Source organism: Oryctolagus cuniculus, chromosome 10 (assembly GCF_964237555.1).
Source record: "Oryctolagus cuniculus chromosome 10, mOryCun1.1, whole genome shotgun sequence".
Classification (NCBI taxonomy): Eukaryota; Metazoa; Chordata; class Mammalia; order Lagomorpha; family Leporidae; genus Oryctolagus; species Oryctolagus cuniculus.
The window spans coordinates 91346429-91365886 of record NC_091441.1 but is presented as its reverse complement, the minus strand read 5'-3'; the positions used below and the strand labels follow the sequence as shown (position 1 = coordinate 91365886).

Here is a 19458-nt window from a genome sequence, read left to right as displayed (position 1 = left end):
CTGGAGGACAAGACTCTCCCCGCTCCTCCCGCATACAACTCACGACACAGAAATGCAGAGAAAGGAGCTCGTTTTTGGAGAGACCCACACACTCTGGCACATCTTCCATTTGGCCCTGGGGGCACTGTCCGTCCTGGAGTACCCCCCTACCCCTGCCTCCAAGGCCCCAGCTGGGCCCATCATAGTATGACAGCTGAGACACAGTCCTGCCCTGGCTTGGGATGTGTCTCTTGGGGAGAGAGAGAAGTGCTGTTTTAACTAAGCTAGAAGCTGTGGCCTTGGAAGAGCTGGCAGCGGCCGCGCCTGCCCTGGAGAGAAAGCTGCCCATTGAAGTAGGTTTGGGCCTGTTGGGCTAGGCAGCCTCAAGCAGAGCCCAAGGATGTGGAGAGACAGGCTCTGCAGGCTTTGTGGGAGCCCCTGGATCCAGCCACACCTGCAGGCAGATCCCCATGGACATCCCCATTAGGTGACTCAAGAACCCTGTACTGTCGAAACCACATAGAGTTTCTCTCTCCCACCTGAACAAGTGCTGCCCGATTTGCCAGGTAAGCCAGGAGTTCGTTGCCACACTATTTCTATGCCATGGATCCCTAGGTTGCTTTGGAAAACCCCCTCAGGACAAATTAATTCTCCCTTCCTTTCAGACACTTGGCACTCCCTACTCTGGCAGAATTTAAGTTATTAAATACATCATAAATAAAATGGGTTGAGTTGCAAAGGAAACCAATTATTTCTCAATACAATAATACAAAATAAAAAAGCGTGCTGCAGTAATATATGTGCTTCAATATGAATGCCTGGAATAAAAAGGGGGTGTGCAGCCAGGATAGGAAACTGAAGGGAATCGGAGTAGGATAGGAAAGTGGACGTGAGCTGTCACGTCAGGCCGTCGTGCCCGCGCTGTGCTTTTCCTAGCACTGGCAGTGTTTCTGTAGACTCTGAGGCTGTTAACCCACTTTCACGTTTGTATGCATTGGAATCCAATCAGACGTCCATCTGTCCATCCACCCACCCACCCACTTTCCGATCCTCCCACCCGTCCGCTGATGCAGCCATAGAACTCATCAACTGTTCCCTACGCATCTGCTCTGTGCCGGGTGCGAGAGAGACGGATGTACACAAGATAAAGGCTTCACTTTCAGGAAGGGTGCCCACTCCAGAGGGTGCCCACAGGCCACAGCCACGGAACAACGTACTGCTGAGTGATGACAGTGCTCTGGAGAAAACAGGCTGAGCTGAGAGGAGTAGGGGGCACACTGGCAGCTGGGGGCACCAGGAAGGCCCAGGAGGTGACATAGGAGTGGAGACCTGAAGGCTCAGAAGGGGCTGGGCAGGGTGGGCTCTGCACGGAGGGGCTGCAGACAGAGGGCACAGGAAGCACAGGTGAAGTCATGCGACACACAGCTCTTTCCTTCTCTCTACTCTTCCTGCTTGGCTGCTTCCCTCAGTCCTCCCCTCCTGGGAGTCCTTCTCCAAAGCAGCCCTTGGCACAGACAGAGGTGTGGCCCAGAGTCTCTGGAGCCTTCCTGACAGCCCATGGGTGCCTCTGTCCCATCCTGCCCTCCTCGTCGACGGCAGGCGCACACCTCGCCGCGACCGGCTGTCTCCGAGGTCTCCCGGGGACGGAGGGAGGACTATGTCCGCAGCCCCCAGCAGGAGGCCCCGCACTCACCCATCCAGCGCGGCAGACGGACTGTCTGCATGTTGAAGCTGATGTAGCTGCGCACGAAGAACAGCGTGGTGACCAGGACAAAAGTGAACACCAGGAGGCGGAGCAGACCTAGGGAGAAAGGGGAGGCTGCCAGAAGACCACAGCACCCGACTGCGTTGCCAGAGCTGGTGTCTTGAGACCCCACGTCGGCGGCACAGGCTGCACGCACGCTGTGGAGCAGGCCGTGGCGCTGTGCGGCGGGACCACATACCAATCCATGCCATATCAAATGCTAAGATCCTGCTGCCTGGTTACGCAGCAATGTTCCTGAAAGCCAGTGCCCTGGGAGACCAAGGCAAGGGCGCACCTGCTGGGACTCAGTCCCCTGGAGATCTCCAGGCATGAGGCCTGGAAACCTGCCCTTTGTACCCCGAGGTGAGCCCTGGGCATCAGGGCAGGGGAGCTGGCGACTGACGCCGGGGTTGAGCCTGGGAAGGAGCTCAGCCTCTCCGTGCTGGAGTCTTTCAGCCACAGAGCAGACACAGCAAGGCCCTTGAGACTGAGCAGCGGCAGCAGCCACCAGGGCAGCCTGACAGCAGGCACGGCTGGCCCTCCACATGTCCAATGAGCTCCCAGCAAAGCCACCACCACCAACTACTGCCTCAAGTTGCTGTGCCCACCCCAGACTGCTCCCTGCCCCCGACATGGCCCAGGGGCCAACCCTGAAGGCAGACTGCACCCCCAGAGCTCCCTGCCCCCCTCGCTTGCCTTCTGAGGACCAGAAACTGAGGTCCCTTTCACCTGCCCCCTGCGTCCTGGGCCAAAGCAGGCTGCTTTCCTGTGACCTCCAGGGCTCAGGCCCAGCCCTGGGGGCTCCCTCTCGCTCCTTGCCCCGGAGCTCAGCTCCGTGGCTCTGCGCTGGACTCAGGCTTCTTTGGGTAGAGGTTGGGGGAGAAGGACCCATGGCTGCGGGCTGGGGAATGCATGGCCCTGGGCGCCAGCTGACATCTGGGCCAGAGCCGACTGATCGCCCCATTTTACAGATGAGGAAACTGAGGCTTGCCATCCTCTCCCTGTGCTTACAGAGGCAGGGTTTGAACCCAGAGATGCAAGCTGACTCCAAAACGAGTGCTCCTGGCTCCTCATAACTGGAAATGAAACTGAAGCATAGGGCCGGCGCTGTGGCGCAGTGGGTTAATGCCCTGGCCTGAAGTGCCGGCATCCCATATGAGTGCTGGTTTGAGACCCGGCTAATCCACTTCCTATCCAGCTCTCTGCTATGGCCTAGGAAAGCAGTAGAAGATGGCCCAAGTCCTTGGCCCTCGCACCCGCGTGCGAGACCCGGGAGGAGCTCCTGGCTTCGGATCGTCACAGCTCTAGCCATTGCGGCTAACTGGGGAATGAACCACCGGATAGAAGACCTCTCTCTCTCTCTCTCTGCCTCTCCTCTGTGTAACTCTGACTTTCAAATAAATAAAAAGGAAACTGAGGCATGTGCCTTTCAGTTGGGGTGCAACTGAGAAGGCTTTTGTCTTCCTTGTGCCGTTTGTTTTGAAGATTCTAGACTAGCCTCCCTCCCACATTGAGGTCAATATTTTGTCCCTAATTTCCAACCAGAGCCAGGTGTTTCCAGGATGAGGCCAACCCCTAGGACCCTAGCCAGGAGGAGCTGCTGTGCCCAAGTCTTTCTACCCCTCAGCCGTGAGGCAGGCAGTCCCCCAGGGCTCCCCTGGATTGGCTTCTCCGGGGCCCCGGTCCAACTCTGAGGATGGGTACACCAAACCCCCGACTGTGCATGCAGTAGACATTGCCAACAGGAGAGTGACTCCCCCTTCAGCCCCAACCTTGAACGCCCCCAGAACCCGGTCCTACCTGAGACTCTCATCCTGTGCAAGTGAGGAGCAGCTTCGGGTCAGCAGTGACCTATGGAGAGGAGAGAAGCAAGTTGGAAATGATGGAGACTGAAGAGGACCGGCAGGTGCCCCACTGAGGAGCTCCCGCCTCGCCGTGGTTCCTTCCTCACCACCTGGGGGCTGAACCGGCTGCTTTCCTCCTGCCCTCCCTGCCTCTGCTTCTCACTCACTCTCACCCCTGGAGGTCGATGTCCCATTTACCATGTCTTCTTTTAGGCGCAGAGGTTTCTCATCTAAGCAAAGGCAGGTGCCGTCTCATGGCCCCTGTTGCTTGGAGGACTGGGTTTACTCACTCACCTGTTCATCTACCCTGCTTAAGCTCGAGTGATCCTTGCTGATGGATCATAAGGAAGAGTAATCAGGCTCACAGGTTACAGGTGCGCTGGGTACTGCATTTTTGGGGATGAGTAAGCAGGACTCACCATGGTTCAGCCCAAGATTACTAAGCTTGCAAAGGTAAGAGCCAAGGGCGCCGGTTCAAGTCCCGGCTGCTCCTCTTGCGATCCAGCTCTCTGCTATGGCCTGGGAAGGCAGTGGAAGATGGCCCAAGCACGTGGGCTCCTGCACCCGCAGGGGAGACCAGGAAGAAGCTCCTGGCTCCTGGCTTCGGATCACCTCAGCTCTGGCTGTTGCGGCCATTTGGGAAGTGAGCCAGCAGATGGAAGACCTTTCTCTCTGTCTCTCTCTCTGTTTGTAACTCTACCTCTCAAATAAATAACAAAATATTAAAAGAAAAAAAAAGACGAGAGCCAAAATTTGGCTGTGAATCTCTAGGGGCGGAATCCCTAACCCAACCCTCCTCCTCCCATGCCAAGTCCATGGCCAACACTTTTGGTGCCAGAGGAAAGTTTTGAAATCAATGTTTGTTTCCTTCTGGAGTTCCGGGCAGGGGGAGGGGCACTTTCTTCCCTCCTCTCCCTGCGGCTGGGCCGCCCACAGATGCTGGACAGTTAGGGTGATTCAGCAGCTTCGAAAGCCCCCAGGAGGTCCGTGGAGAGGGGAGGCAAGGCCAGGGGAGAACAGGTGATTGCCTGGGCCCCCTGTCACCAGCCTGAGGGCTTTCTCTGTCCCCCTCCCCTCCCACCACTCCTGCCACTCTTCCTGCCCCTCCCAGCCCAGAATCTCCTTTGTTCTAGAATGCATGTTCAAAGCCCAGCTGCGAGGACTGAGGCCTGATAGGGGAGACCGGGCCTTAACCCCTGGCCTTTGTTGATGCCCTCTTTGACCCTGGCTGCATCATGGGCCTCCCCATCGCTCCACTGAGGCACCTGGGCCCATCCGCCCTTCCTAGGTAATCACGGGCAGCAGCAGCTACTCCGGCTAATTATGCAAATCCTCCCACCTGCCCTGACCCTGCTCCTCCAGAGCCTTCCCGGTCAGAAATTTGAGCCCTCGACTGGCGCTGCCCCTGCAGATTTTTAGGACTTTAACTTCCTGAAATTCAAATCACCAACTTTTCTTTCAGATGCGAAAGTACATTAACATTATGACTGTGCCGGGTGGGGCCCACCCCTCTGGATGAGACCCCGACATTCAGTGTATGGAGGAGCCAGGAGAGCTTGAGGCCAGACAGAACGGAAGCACAGAGAGATATAGGGCCAGGGGCCAGAGCTACGGCGTAGCAGCTAAAAGCTGCAGCCTGCGATTTCGGCATTCCTTATGGGCTCTGGTTTGTGCCCCGGCTGCCCCACTTCTGATGCAGCTCCCTGCGCACCCGTAACCTGGGAGCCTGGGAAAAGTAGTAGAAGATGGCCCAAGTGCTTGGGCCCCTGCACCCATGCGGGAGAGTCAGATTAAGCTCCTGGGTTCCACCTGGCCCAACCCCCGTCATTGTGGACATCTGGGGAATAAACCAGCTGATGGGAAGATCTGTCTGTCCCTGTCTCTGTAACTCTGCCTTTCAAATAAATAAGTGTTTTTTATTTTTTTATTTTTTGACAGAGTGGACAGTGAGAGAGAGAGACAGAGAGAAAGGTCTTCCTTTGCCGTTGGTTCACCCTCCAATGGCTGCCGGGCTGGCGCACCGCGCTGATCCGATGGCAGGAGCCAGGTGCTTCTCTTGGTCTCCCATGGGGTGCAGGGCCCAAGGACCTGGGCCATCCTCCACTGCACTCCCTGGCCACAGCAGAGAGCTGGACTGGAAGAGGGGCAACCGGGGCAGAATCCGGCGCCCTGACCTGGACTAGAACCCGGTGTGCCGGCGCCGCAGGCAGAGTATTAGCCTAGTGAGCCGCGGCACCGGCCAATAAAGTTTTTTTTTTTTTTTTTTTTTTTTAATAAAAAGGAGAAACATAGGGCCAAGGCCAGGCAGATGGGGATACTCATGGAGGGCAGAGACAGAGCCCATCCAGGGACAGTGCTGGGGGGGACTGGGGAGGGAGGGACGGAAGAGACGGAGGCAGACAGACATAGGGTACAAGCACTCTTGCCATGCCTCGCCACAGACAGAAGAGAGAGCTGGAGACAGAGTGGAAGTGGGGGTGGGGGGACACATACCTGGCAGGAGGCTAGCCTTGGGCTGTCATGTCCATGCTCAGCAGGGGTTCTGGAGGGGCAGGGGTTGGTCCCGGCTGAGCTGGGTGGACCCTGCCAGCTTGATGTCCCTCCTGGCAGAGGCCTTGCCTGCCCACCCTGCACCTGCAGGGCTCCGTGGTCTCCCGAGTCCCCAGCCTGCTCTCCTGGCAGTCCGTGGGTGCTCTGGAGCTGGAGGCCAGGACTGGCCTGCTGGGGCAGGGAGGGGAAGACACCTGGGGCAGGGACGCAGGGTGGGGCAAGAATTCCCTCCCGAAGTCACTTAGACCCAAAACAGTCTCTTTCCTCCTTGTTCCTGCCAGAGATGATCACAACCTGTTATTCAGGTTGTGGAGCTGCGGGGGAAAGGCCCTACTGCCCTTGATGCTGGCTGGGGTGGCTGATAAGGGGGCCCCAGGGTGTGTGTGTGTGTTCACATGCCTAGGTGGGATGGGGTGAGGGGTGGAAGGGTAGGTGGGACCGGGTGAGGGGTGGGAGGATAGGTGGGATGGGATGAGGGGTGGGAGGGTGCCTGGAGCTTTGGCTGCCCCACTCTTCCCTGACCTGTCCTGCCCCTCCCCATGGTAGGGACTGCATCTGGCTGCAAGTCAGCCATGGGCATACATCCGGTGTGCTTTTACTGAGCATTGAGGAAGTGTTTGACGGATACTTGGAGGCTCAATGAACTGCATTCATGCATAGTCCTGGGGGGAGGGTTAGGATGATTCAACGCCCAGCTAGATAAAGAAGCAGAAGTTCAGCGAGAGCAAGCAGCTTGTCTAAGGTCACACAGCCAGTCTTGAATTTTATTCCGCAAGCGTTCTCCCAGCACCTGTGGGAAGCAGGCTGTGCTCCAGGCCTGGGGGACACGGCTGTAAGAGGCGTGCTCTGCAGCCTCCCTGGGCGGTTGCACTTGCCAGTCCCTTGTCTGGACACTGTCCCGCTGCCTCCCTCTTTCCTGCGCCCCTCATCCTCATCCTTCAGGTCCATCTGGGAAGCTTTCCCTGACCCTGCAAGACAAGATCGCACGCCTACCCATGGTGCCGGGTGGGGGCACATCATCCCGGCGCCCCGCCCCTTCACAAGGGCCGGGCCAATTGGAGCTTTGTGATTTCCTTGTGGTTGGGTTGGGAGTGGGCTTGTGACCCAAGCATGGTCAATCAGAGTTGGTTTTTTTTTTTTTTTTTTTTTTTTTTTTCTGGGCTGGATCTATGGCAACTGAGAAGAGAGAAGCTGTCTTCTCCCTGGAGAAGCTAAGTGGGGTGTGTGTAGGTCCCTTTCTCGGCCCCTCTGCTATGCCGCCTCCTCTGGAGACGAGCCTGCTGGAGAAGTGGCTGGGCAGCTGGGGCAGAGCTTGTGGTCTTGGCCTTTAAGATCAGGCAGAGAAAAGCCTGTGATGTTGGGAAAGAGCATGCATTTGGGGATCAGAACTTTTACAAACCTGTGCAATGAGGGTGGTGCTAACCACGCTCTGCCCCCGGCCCAGGAAGGGGTGTCGGGCAGTGAGCCTGCTGTCTGGAAGGGGCTTGCTGGCCCCCAGCATCTGCCCCAGCTCCTGCCAGTCGGCTGGTGCCATCCGCCCCTGCGGCCTCCTGCCAGTGTAGCTCCACGGCAGGATCCCTACACGGATGTTTGTCCTTTCCTCCTCAGAGCCATCATGGCATCTCCCAGGCTGTTTGTGACATTTTTAATGGGCTAGCAGGAGCCAGCACGTCAGCTTCTTCCTGTTTCCTGAGCCCTCTGTACACACGTGCCTTTCAGCTCGGCTGGGACCTGTCCCGACGCCAAGATGACAAAGGGCTGTTGACGCTCCAGGCTCGAGCAGCGCATTCTGGTGCAGAAATGTGTGGATGCCTTCCCGGCTTACTCCTGCCTCCAGGCCCTTCTCTGACATTGCAAGAATCCCTCCAGGAGGCACTTTTTCCTGCAGCGCAGCGTGGTCAGCCCTGAATCCCCTTCCAGGCCGCAGCTCCCCGTGGCTGTCCTCACCTGGGCCCTAGTGCCGGTGCCAGGAAACTGGGCAGGTGTGCAGTCAGTGATGCTCCAAGGAAGGAGGTGGCTTTCTGTTTGGGAAAGCAAGTCAGGTGCCTCCATTGGAACGGCTCTTCCTTTTCACCCCGTGCCTCACATTTTCCTGTGTGCTTGAACTCTGCCCAGAGGTAACACCCAGATTTCAGAAGCGAACTGGTGTCTTCTGGGACTCTTGCTGCCGTCATGTTCCCCATCTCCGGAAGCCCAGCAGCTGTGCGCAGCCGCCGAGGCCTGGGCGGGCTGTGTTCTGCCGTTCTGCATGGCTTCTTTCCGGTCCCTCCAGGTCTGCTGGCCACCCTGCCTGGGGGAGGGATTCAAGGTCTGCCAGGAATGCGTGGAATTCCGCAGGGGTATGATGGAGAAGGACTCGGGAGAGAGACAGGACCCACACTGGAGACTCCAGGCTCCCGGCTTTAGCTGTCATGGGCTTCTGGGGAGTGAAGCAAGGGATGGAAGATCTGTCTCTGTCTTTTAAGTAATAATAATAAAAAGGCCTGCAGTGGGTAGGAGCACACACACGCCAGCTCCAGCATTGTTAAGGGTCCTGCCTTGACCCCGTAGTGTGTGTGCGCACCCCTGCTGAGGCCAGATTGCCCCCTGCCCTGAGCGTCCAGTTATCCCTGGAAGCCATCCCAATCACCCATGATGGTGGCCCAGGCCTCTGTGGAGCAATTAGAGTAACCAGCGGCCACCTTTCGTCACTAGATGGTCCTTCTTGTAAACCCCCGGTTTTTATAGGCAATTATTGATCATATCATCAATACACCGAGAGATAAACAGTAAATAAATCTATTAGCAATAAGGCTGGTGGCTCGGACAACCTGTTCCTGTGGCATTGACTTGGGAAGGAAGCAAGTCCATTATTTCCATTATGCACTGGTTTTCCCCAGCTCTGGCTGCTGGTAGGATTCCTGGGCCTTGCAAAGCTTCGTTGGAGGAAATGTGAGAGGCTCGGAACAGGGGCAGGGTTCTGTAGGGGTCCTGCTCATTCCCGGCAGGAGATGTACCAGGGCCTGCTCAGAGACCCCTGCCCTCCTTTAAACCAATTTAGTCCTCCAGTAGCTCCACAAGGAAGCCGGGGCAACTGAGGCACGGAGAGATCAGGCCGCACAGCTGGCAGGAGTCTCCACTGCTTTTGAGCAAGGAGTGGCGTTTTCTGTAAAGGATCGTGTAGTTAGGGTTGTGGGCTTTGTGGGCCATTGTTCTCAGTCGTGACTTCTGGACTCTGTTCTTTCAGTGGGAAGGCAGCCGTGGAGACTGTGTGAATGAATGAATGAATGAATGAGCGTGGCCACGTTCCAATCAAACTTTATCTATGAAAGCAGGTGACCGACTGGCTGCCTCGGGCCTGCGGGCTGTTTGCCAGCGTCTGCTCCAGCGCAGCCCCTTGTGGTTCAGGTGCACACGGGCCCCAGGGCTGCCTGGGCTGGGCTCTGCCAAGGTGACAGAGAAGAGACTCTAGTGGGATAGCAGAGTCTGTGATTCCATTCTCCCATCCCCAGCCAGTCCCAGGTGTCCCCAAGGGGGCGACTCCAGGCCTCCTGCTCATTTCGCCTCCTCTCACAAGCTGTCAGGGGGACTTTGCCGGGAGTGTGCTGGCTGAGGTCATCTCCCAAAGATGCCTTGCTCAGGGCCAGCCCCCAGGGTCCCTCTGTCAATGTCACAGCCTTTAGCTTCCAGAGGAAGCGGGAGTCTACAAAGAGGAGAGGGTTGAGAGTGAGGCTTTGGAGCCCAGTCTGCCTTCTGTCATGGGACTGTGCACATGGTCCTTGCTCGGCCTCAGTTTCCCTGTCTGGATGTGGCCATCCCAATTCCCTATTTAGTGGAGATGAAGTGCCAGGAAGCACCCAAACCGTAGTGCCAGGCACAGAGCAAATGCTCTGGAAGCAACTGGTTGTTGCTCTACAGCCCCTAGGCCCTCTAAGCTTCAAGAGGCAAATCAGCTCTGGTGCTCTGAGTAGGTAACGGGCTCCTCCGAGTCGCAACGGAGCGTGGGGACAGGTGGAAGCCGGGTGGCCACATGTGCAGTGCTTTCCCGTCCCCCACAGCATCTGATGGGATGGGCGACCTCTCTGGTGCTGGGCATCTTCAGCTCCAGCAGCCCCGGAGGCCGGTTTGCGCTGCCAAGATCTCTCTTTGCTGGGCGCCTGGCTGGGCGTCATCGGGCAGGACTCAGCGGATGGAGGTGGGGCCGTCAGGGTTCATTCCCTGGGCGCGGCCAGCCCGTTGGAATCTTTCCAGCAGGTTAGGCATGAAGTTCACCTTGGCCTCATGAGTAACTCTATTCCTGCTCATCAGAGGCCACTGGGTCTCAGGCCCTTTGATTAACCAAGGTGGCGGCCTCCCTATGCAGTCAGCGGGGTCTTGTGAAAGCCTTGGGAGTTAAGTCTCATTCAGGAAGACATGGATCCAGGGATCTCTTTGCAGAAACAGTAACCATCACGATCATGATCCTCCTAAGTAGCATGCTGCCGATTTTGAGGGTATGTCCTTTCCTTTCCTTTTCCCAACAATCTGGCCAGGTAGATTCTTTTAGTAACTCCATTCCACAGGCGAGGAAGCAGATACTTAGAGAAATCTAGCAACTTGCCCAGGGTCATATCAGTAGAATGCCTTATGCCGTACCGCCATCCATTCCTTCAGTAACTGTAGCCAAATCAAGTAGCGTGGTAGGAGCAAGGGGGTGGTAGATGTCCCCTGGTCCTCAGCCTGGCACCTGTTCCTCCTCTGGTGACTCCGCCTTCCACCACAGATAGTCCTCTGGGAATCCATGCCCCCCCCCCCCAAGCGGTGGGTAGAGTTGAGCCCATTCTCTGGTTCCAGAGGTGGCCTCTCCATTGAGTGTGCTCCATCCCTTGGTTATAGAGACGGGATCAGACATGGGCAGGCAAGGCCAGCCAAGAGGAGCAGAGCCCCTCCAGGGCGTTCGATGACCTCACCAGGTTGCTGCTGGGTTGCTGAGTCGAGACTCAGAACTGCAGATGCGATGGCCGTCTCCGCCACCTGTGAGGTCAGCCTGCCCGAGAACGAACAAACTGGGAAAAGGCTCCCCGAGCTAGAGACGAGGGTCCTGGGGGTGTCCTTTCAGCCCTCAGCCTCAGTCTTGTTTGAGGGCAGATTTCCCCGGGCTTCTCTGTCCTGTGTGCCAGGACAGGTGCCTTACCTGTTGGGCTGGTTTGAGTTGGCTGCTGTCATTTTCATCTAGAAGAGTCCCAGTCCCAACCCCCAACACACCAGGATGTTCATGTTTCAAGTCACAGTGACATCAGTAAGAAATCTCAACTCGCAGTCCACCCCTTACTCACGAGGTCTCAGTACTCCAGTCCCTGTGAGGCCCACGGCTCAGGCCAGCTCGTGGCCTCATCTCGGTCTTTAGCCACAGTTACTCCCGACATTCTCGCCAGCAGAGGATTCTCCAGCCACGGAACCAGTGGTGCCTGCAGAGGGGTCCAGGTCCTTGGCGCTGAGCCTGGGTTTCCGCCTGTTGCTCTCCCTGCTGCCTGACTCCAGCCTCTCACCCCCACACTCATGCAACCTGGGCTTTCCGCAGGAATTCCCGACCGTGGAGAGTACGGCCTCCTTTTGAAGGTCTTCCTGGAGCTACCCCAGCCAGCCACATGGCCTCTCTCTGCCACGCATAGTCCTGTGCTGTGGATTGGACCCAGAGATCCAGGGGTTAAGGGCTTGGTCCCTTGAGTGGCACTGGAGGGAGGTGATGGAAACTTCAGGAGGTGGGAGCCAGTGGGAGGCCCTTAGGTGTTTGGGGGCGTGCCCTGGGAAGGTAGTTCATGCAAGGGGAGTGGCTATCAAAGCCTGGATTGGGCTTCCAGGCTTCCCACATGGCCCTCCCTCTGTATGTGCGGCGCCACTGCCACCCACCACCTTCCCCAGACACCAAGCCAGTACACCACCTGATCTCAGACCGGACCTCCCAGAACCGTGAGCTATGCCAGCCTTTTCCCTCTATATAGTTAGCTCCCTCAGGTATTTGGTGGTAACACAAAGCTGCTAATACACCCTGCTGCCGTGGGCAAGTTACTTCACTTCCTTAGGCCTCAGTCGTTCATCTGTAAAGTGGGGATAAGGAGATCTACCTCTCAAAATTGTGGTGATATTGAAGCAAACTAATCCAGGGACAGTACTCAGCCCCACTGCAGATGGTCAGCTCTCCATGTGCACCGCCCATGACGGTGGCTGCTCTGTGTACTGAGCACACAGAACTTGGACAGTATCTCCCATACACCATCTGCCTGACTCCCTTTACCCTCGGTCGGTGATCTGACTCCTTCATCCAACAAACTGTGAGCTTCCTGATAAAGCGCCTCATCACTTCTAAATGTTTAGTGTCTACCTGCCCTGCCGAGTGCCCGGTGCAGGGCAGGTGCTCAGCTGTGACAACAGCACCATCCCATAGTCTACACCTACTGTGTACCAGGCATCATGGGAGGTGTTTTGCACATGTCTGTCTCTTTCAAAATTCACATCAGGCAAAACTCTCAAGAATCTATTAGTACCCCCATCCTTTTGAGACCAGGAGGCTCAGATGAACCCACTGATAAGGGTTTGCTGCAGCTGATGTTGCCAGGACGAAAGGCAGAGCTGGGATCCAAGTGCCAAAGACAGGAGCTGCTCTCCCCACAACGTCTGCATCTTTTTCTCTGTAGGCTGCCCCTCCTGGGAAGCCAACCTCGGAGCTCCCACCCAGCTCTGCAGAGCCTCCCAAAGCCAGCGATTGGTACCCATCTTAGCAAGTGTCCGCCCCCTCTTCCGGGAACTCCAGACTGGGCAAAGGCTGCCAGCCCTCCATACAGACTGTCCGCTGCCATCCAGGCCTGCCAGGGTTAGGCTGGTCTCAACCAGGGAGGATCAGCTGCCCCAGCCTGAGGAATGCTGCCACACCCCACCTCCCAGCCCAGGGAGGTGCCACTGAGCAGTCAGGCCTCCCAGCTCTGAAGGCTTCAAAATTCCTACTGGAACAGAGGCCCTGGGGGTGGCTGTGGAATTGAGCTCAGAAGGAGCTGATACGGAGGCTGTGCACAGCCCCTGAACCTCCAGATGCCTCACAGCAGACAGACTGTCTGGTGGAGCCGGCTTCTCCCCACAGCCAGCCTTGACCTTGGCTGCCTAGCCTTGACCTTGGCTGCCTAATAGGCCTCTTTTTAACTTCTGCTCCCACTGGCCCTTCCCTCAGCTGCCCCGGCGCTCCTCCCTTGTCCTCTCCCCCTCCCCCACCAAGAGTCCCAGCAGTTCTTGACAAAGCCCATCTCCTTGGAGGAGTCTGCCCCGCTTCCAAAGCTATCTGCATGGCAAATGTCAACACTGTTTCCAAAATGACTCTATGCACGCTGTCTCTCACTGTCTGGTTAGCAGTGAGGGTGCAGTTTGTGTTTGCTACCCTGCCTTGCTAATCACAGTGTCTCTTTATGCCTGGCACACAGGAAGTGCTCAGTTAATGCTCACCGACTGAAGCCTCTGGAAGGGCCACTTGCTTCCAGCCCTGGGTTTAGAATCAGCTGAGTCATGGAGCCAGGGTCGCTTAGCAATCAGGGGCACAAACTTTGCTGTGGGAACGTCTTGTGACCCATTGTGCAGCGGGAACGAAAAAGGACGTTCCTCATGGCAGTGAGGTGAACGCTGAATGTGGAAGCACACAGGGAGCGCTTGGCACGGCAGCTGCTATTTTATGTGGCTCAATGGTTACCACAGGTACCTCCCCAATGAGAACTTCGAGAAAGGAGAGGGGATGGATATTCACATGATCACTCCCTCTTTACAGATGAGAACATTGAGTCACAGTGGCAGGAAGGGAGTAGCCCAACATCACACAGCAAGAAAAATCTCTCAAGACCTGGCACCTTTGTCTTAACTTCTCAGGCCATTATTTTCAGAGCAGAATGAGATCTGGGGCCAGGGAACGACATCTTTCTTTCTTTATTCATTCTTCAGATCTGTGGGGCTCACAGGGCATGCTCAGATGTGTTTTATTTACTTTTTGTTGAACAGATGAGAGAAAGACGACTAAATGTCAAGGGTCCCTGTGGTTAAGGAAAAAACCTTGCAGCACAGCTTAGCCAATCCCCGGCTTGCCTACTCCACGTTTCCTTCTCGTGCCCAGGACAGACATAACTAATTCATCACAGCATGCCTTTGCACTAAGCCTGACCCCAGCCTCAGAATCCTTCTCACTGTCAGCTATCAGCCCCTGGGAGAATCTCTGTGCCTTTCCTCCCTCTGGTCTGGGAAGTCGACTTGATGAGGCATTTTTGTTCCTTATGCCCCTGCTCGCTCCCTAGCACCATTTTCCTTCCCCTCCATAAAGCAGAGGGGAGGCTCAGCCCGTCCCCTCCTGCTGGAGACTTACCTGAGGGCTCAGGGCTCCCGGCCCTGCTTCGGCGGAGACGGCCAGATGGTCCAGCTGGGGCCCACGTCCTGGCCCCGCCAACGGTCACCTTGACCAGCTGCTAAGAGTCCCGACTCCTGCGCAGGGGCCCTGGAGGGAGCGTCAGGGTGGCCCATGGGCCCCTGCAGCAGGCCAGCTGCTCCAGGCCCTGCCCAGGCTCTGCCTCCCTTCAAGGAGGTTTGCCATAAACGCTCCCTGCCCTGTTAAACAATCTCACCAGGAAGGAGGAAGTTTAATTTGCATGCTCACTCGGGAGAAAATGAGGCTAAAGTCTTACCTGCAGCCTGCTCAGGGCACAGGAAGAAGTGCTGTGGTTCTCCTCCCCACAGCTCTCCCGGCCTGACAAGGGACTTAAGCCACTTCACCAGGAGCGAAATCTCAGAATCTGCCTAAAATAACCTTAATTACCCCCTCGCCCCACCCCCACACTGCCAACACCCATCCCCAAGCTGCCAGTGGCCCCAGTGGGGGCAGCAAGGGAGGAGGGTCAAGGGCTACTTAGAGAGACCGGATCCTGGAGGGTGGAGGATGGAGTATGGAGCATGGAGCACTGCCAGTCCATGAGAGTGGGGATGATGAGGAGAGAAACTGGCTTGCGGGGAGGTTCTGGGTTTGGGTTGGGGAATGTTGAATTAGAGGGTAAACCTGGAGAGGGGGAAGGGGCCAGTCAGAGCTTTAGTGGAAGAGTGGGCTTCAGTGGCAGAATAAGCCCAGTGTTTCTCTCCCCAGCTTCAATCCAGGACCACCACACACCGGGGGAGGGGTAGCTTGGTCCCCCACCCCCATGCCAGCACCCCCAGATCACGGTTCTCAACCCACAGCCCTTTCTCTCAGGACAAGTTCTCACCCAGGAACCACGTGGTCCTCGCTACACAGGTGCCTGAGACAGACCTTCCTCCCTTGTTTGCTGACCCTGCCTGCTTCCCAGAAGGATGTGTGTGGGGGTGCAGCCCTGGGACAGGCAGTGCTGTGCTGGTCCTGAAAGGTTTTAGGCCTGGCTTTGCTGTTCCCTTCTCTGCCCAGACAGTTCTGCCCTTGCCTCTGCCTTCTAAGCCTTCGAGAGTGCCCTTCTGCTGGCCCTTACAGATGCGAACAAGGAAACAAGCCAATGACTTCAAATGACGCTGAGCTCTAGGAAGAGGCCTGCAGAAAGCAAGAGGAGAACTTCCCCTTGCAGGTGGTCAGGGAGGGTCTCTCCGTGGAGGGGCTCTTTGAGCTGCTGGGCTAGTGAGGGCTGCTCTCATTAAACACGGCCAGCTGGCGGCTGAGAACAACTGCATGTGCTGTCTCGCAGTGCTGGAGGCCAGAAGTCTAGCACGGGTCTCAGAGGCTAAGACCACGGCATCGGTAGCGCTGGGTCCCCTTTCTGGACACTCCTGGGGAAAAGCCACTCCTTGCTAATCACAGGTGTGATCCCGTTGTAGTTCACTGCTAGCACTTACAACAGCCTGAAATGATATTCTCCCACTCATGTAGGGTAGAAGAAGGGGTGTTCTCTTCCCTACCCGTCATAAAGGGTCATGGCCAATTCCCCTATAACAAGAGACAGGCTAATAAGAGAAAAGCGAATGTATTAAAATGTCCACCTACACTGGAGCCATACAAAATATGGGAAGACAAAGAAGGGGCCAGATAGTTGAAGCTTAAATCTTCTCTTCCTACGGAGAGGGAGGTAAGAGGGTAGAGAGAGGTTATGGAAAGGGGAGAGGCAGAAGTGCACTGAGGACCAAGGGCGCCCTGCTGTGAGGGTCCAGTCTCCCAGGAGATCTTTGGGAGCAGCTCTCAGAGAAGCACAGGAAAAGCCTGTCTGGGAGCTGTGATAACGTGGAGTCCCCTCTCTCTTCCGGGGTTAATCTCACCTGGTTGTTTGATGAGATTCCAGTTTGAGACAATTGCATTTCTTTAGGAAGAAGTTTTCTCAGTCACATAAGGGAAGTTGGGAGAGAGAGAGAGAGAGAGAGAGAGAGAGAGAGAGGCCCTCCCCACACTTGGAGAGAAACAGGGTGAGGTCAGAGAAACCTGGATTCCGCTGAGACTTTTCTTCAGCTCAGTAGGTCAAAGCGCTACGGCGCTCGGGGATGTTGCTTTCTGAGTCACCACACTCCTGTTTGCCTGGGGCCGCCGCGCTCCACTGGAAGGTGGATCCCATGAGAGCAGAGTCCTCCCCAGTGCTGTTCACTGGGCCAGTGTCTGGGTCGCAGCAGGTGCTCGATAAAGGTTTGCTGAAGGAATGGACGAGCACTGGCTGCTTTCTGCATCCAAGTCGACACAGACGGCACTGGCCCGGGAGCCAGCAGCTGTGGCCCCTACCCTACCCTGTGGAGTTTGGTAACCTGGGGCCTCCTTCCCCCTCTTGGGGTCAAAGGTATTCTCACAAGAGCCCTGAACACCATCCCCTGGGGATTTCTGTGAGGGTCCTGGCCTCCCTCCTGGGTGCATCTGGTTCCCATCCTTCTCCTTCCCTTTCCCCACATCATGGGAAAGCTTGGAGATGAAGCACACCTGGTTTCTTCATGACTGCACACGATAGCATGTCAGCAGCACCATCTTCAGTTACCTCCCACAGCTACCATGCGTTCAGTTTCCGTGTGCGTGTGCGTGTGTGTGTTTACGGACAGGCTGCAGTGAATCTTTGCAGGCGTATCTTTGACCTTTGTGCTTCTTTATTTACTCCTGTTTTTTAATAGCCCAATGACTCCAGCCTTCCCAGCCCATAAGGTTTTATGAGGCTCAAAGGAGGAAATAGGTCTCAAGAGAAAGCCAAACGGAAGGACAGATTTTGAGCACCACCTCTTCAAGGTGTGTGTGTGTGTGTGTGTGTGTGCATGTGCGTGCAGGTGTGTGTTCCTCACCATTTGGGAGACTAAGGGATGTGGAGGTAGGCATAGCAGCCATGGCAGTATTCAGCATTTATGGAACACTGGATATCTGCTGCATGCTCGATTGAAAGGCAGAGAGAGCGAGCGAGAGAGTGAGTGAGCATCCGTCTGTGCTGGTTCACTCTCCAAATGTTGCAACAGCCAGGACTAGGCCAGACTGAAGCCCAGAGCTTGGAACTCAATCCTGGCCAGGATCCAGGTAGTTGAGCCATCATTTGCTGCCTCCCAGGGTGCACGTTAGTAGGAAGCTTAATGGGAAGCAAAGGTGGGATTCAAACCCAGGGATTGCAGGTATGGGTGTGGGCATCCCAAACAAGGTCTTACTACTGCATCAAACGTCCAGCCCTGCTGCATGCTGTATGAATTTATCCTGACAACATCCCTCCAAGGAAAGTATTATCATTACCTACAACTTCCATACAGAGACACTGAGGCATGGAATGATAACGTAATTTGTCCAGGGTGACACAGCTCTCGGCGGGGAAGCTGAAGAGGAGCACACACACACACACACACACACACACTCCTCTGAGGGCTCCAGGTACATGGCACCCGCAGCTCTCCCTGGCCTTCAGAGCACCTAATATCTGCAGTGTATCCTGAACTGAGCTGCTTCTGTATTTATGGATCACAGTCTGGTGTTTCTGGCGGGCAGACACATGGTCTAAAGATGATTTCCCCAGAAAGCGTCAATCAGACGGAAAAGCCCAGAGGAGTAAAACTCACCCCCCAAATGTCTGACACCAAAGGGCAGAGCACAGCCACCTCGGTGAGTGTGATGTTCACAGCACATGCACGTGTGTGTGTACATGGGTGTATGTGGGGGCATGCACAGGCATGCATGTGCACACACAGGGGTACACAATGTTATGTTTCTCTGGGCTCTATTTGACCTTCTGAGTTCCCAAAGACTGAGGGTTGGCCCATCAATGAAATAAATGTCCACTGCACTGATTTTTCTATTTTTCCTTTTAAAGAAAGTTATATCTTTATTCTTATTTGTTTGAAAGGCAGAGAGAAACAGAGCGACAGAAAGATCTCCCATATGCTGGTTCATTCCCCAAAAGCCCACAGTGGCCAGGGTTGGACCAGGTCAAAGCTGGGGACCAGCAACTCAGTCCCACACGGGTGTCAGGGACTCAACTCCTGTGCCACTGCCAACTGCCTCCCAGAGTGTGCATTAGCAGGAAGCTGGAGTTGGAGTAGAACCTGGACTGGAATCCAGGTACTCGCTTGTGGGATGTAAATACCCCAGTGGTATCTTGACCACTAGGCCAAATGCTTCCCTCTCTAGTTCAGATCTTTGAGAAGAAACTGGACCAGGCCCTGGACAGGGATTTCTTTGTGTTCCCTTCAGCATTACATCAGTGGCATTTTTCAAAGCAACCCTGGGCCTTGATAACGAAAGGAAGCCAGGTGGGCTCTGAGGCCAAGGCAGAAAGGCACAAAACATGACCATGCCAAGTGGTGCCATCAATAAGCTATCACGATTTACACTTTTCCTCATCATCACTAATTGGCCAAATCCAATGTGGCCACGTGTGCCTTGTGCCCTGATCTGTTTATAATAAAATCAGGGCTTGGCATGAGAGACAGAATTAACAACAGAATTCTAATGGAGTTAGAATTGCAAGCATTAATAATTCATTCCTTCATTTCTTTGAGAGCAACTGCCGGTTGTTTGAACAACATCAAGAGCAAACAGTGGGGATGGGAGCCTTTCGACCAATGCCATGCATGGAGTAGGCAGTGGGGGCAGACCCTCCTGGTTGTGGTCTACAGTGTGATTTTCGTTTTCAGGGCGGAATCAGATCTCAAGTCCGACTCACTGAGCTGAAATTACTGGGGAGCATGGCTGCGTTCTCTCTTTAGAGGCTTCAGGGAAAACCTATGTCTCACCTTTTCTGGTTTCTAGGGGCTCCCACTCTCCTTGGCTAGCAGTCTATGCCTTCATCATCATTGCTAGTGATATGCCTCCCTGTGGTCCTTCTCCCATCATTGTGTCTCTCTGTTTTTCCCTTCTGCTTCCCTCCCTACCACTTTTTTTTTAAAGAGTTATTTATTTATTTGAGA

General features: G+C 55.5%; 1 protein-coding gene across 4 annotated transcripts in view; it reads right to left on the bottom strand.

Moving 5' to 3' along the window:
* FAM3D (FAM3 metabolism regulating signaling molecule D) overlaps positions 1-14864 on the bottom strand; it is a 44509-nt gene extending 29645 nt beyond the window's left edge. Inside the window, exons 1-4 of one of the 4 annotated variants that reach the window (XM_070050670.1) lie at positions 14784-14864; positions 3524-3574; positions 1673-1780; positions 1197-1355 (exon numbers count right to left, since the gene is read on the bottom strand). In XM_070050670.1, coding sequence (XP_069906771.1) covers positions 1197-1355; positions 1673-1780; positions 3524-3536 — 280 coding nt within the window. In that variant the 5' untranslated portion in view covers positions 3537-3574; positions 14784-14864. Of the gene's footprint in view, positions 1-1196; positions 1356-1672; positions 1781-3523; positions 3575-6060; positions 6300-14467; positions 14703-14783 lie in introns of those variants that run through there. The other 3 variants (XM_070050668.1, XM_070050669.1, XM_008260859.4) reach the window with 3 other exon arrangements.
* Between the last annotated feature and the right edge of the window lie 4594 nt (positions 14865-19458).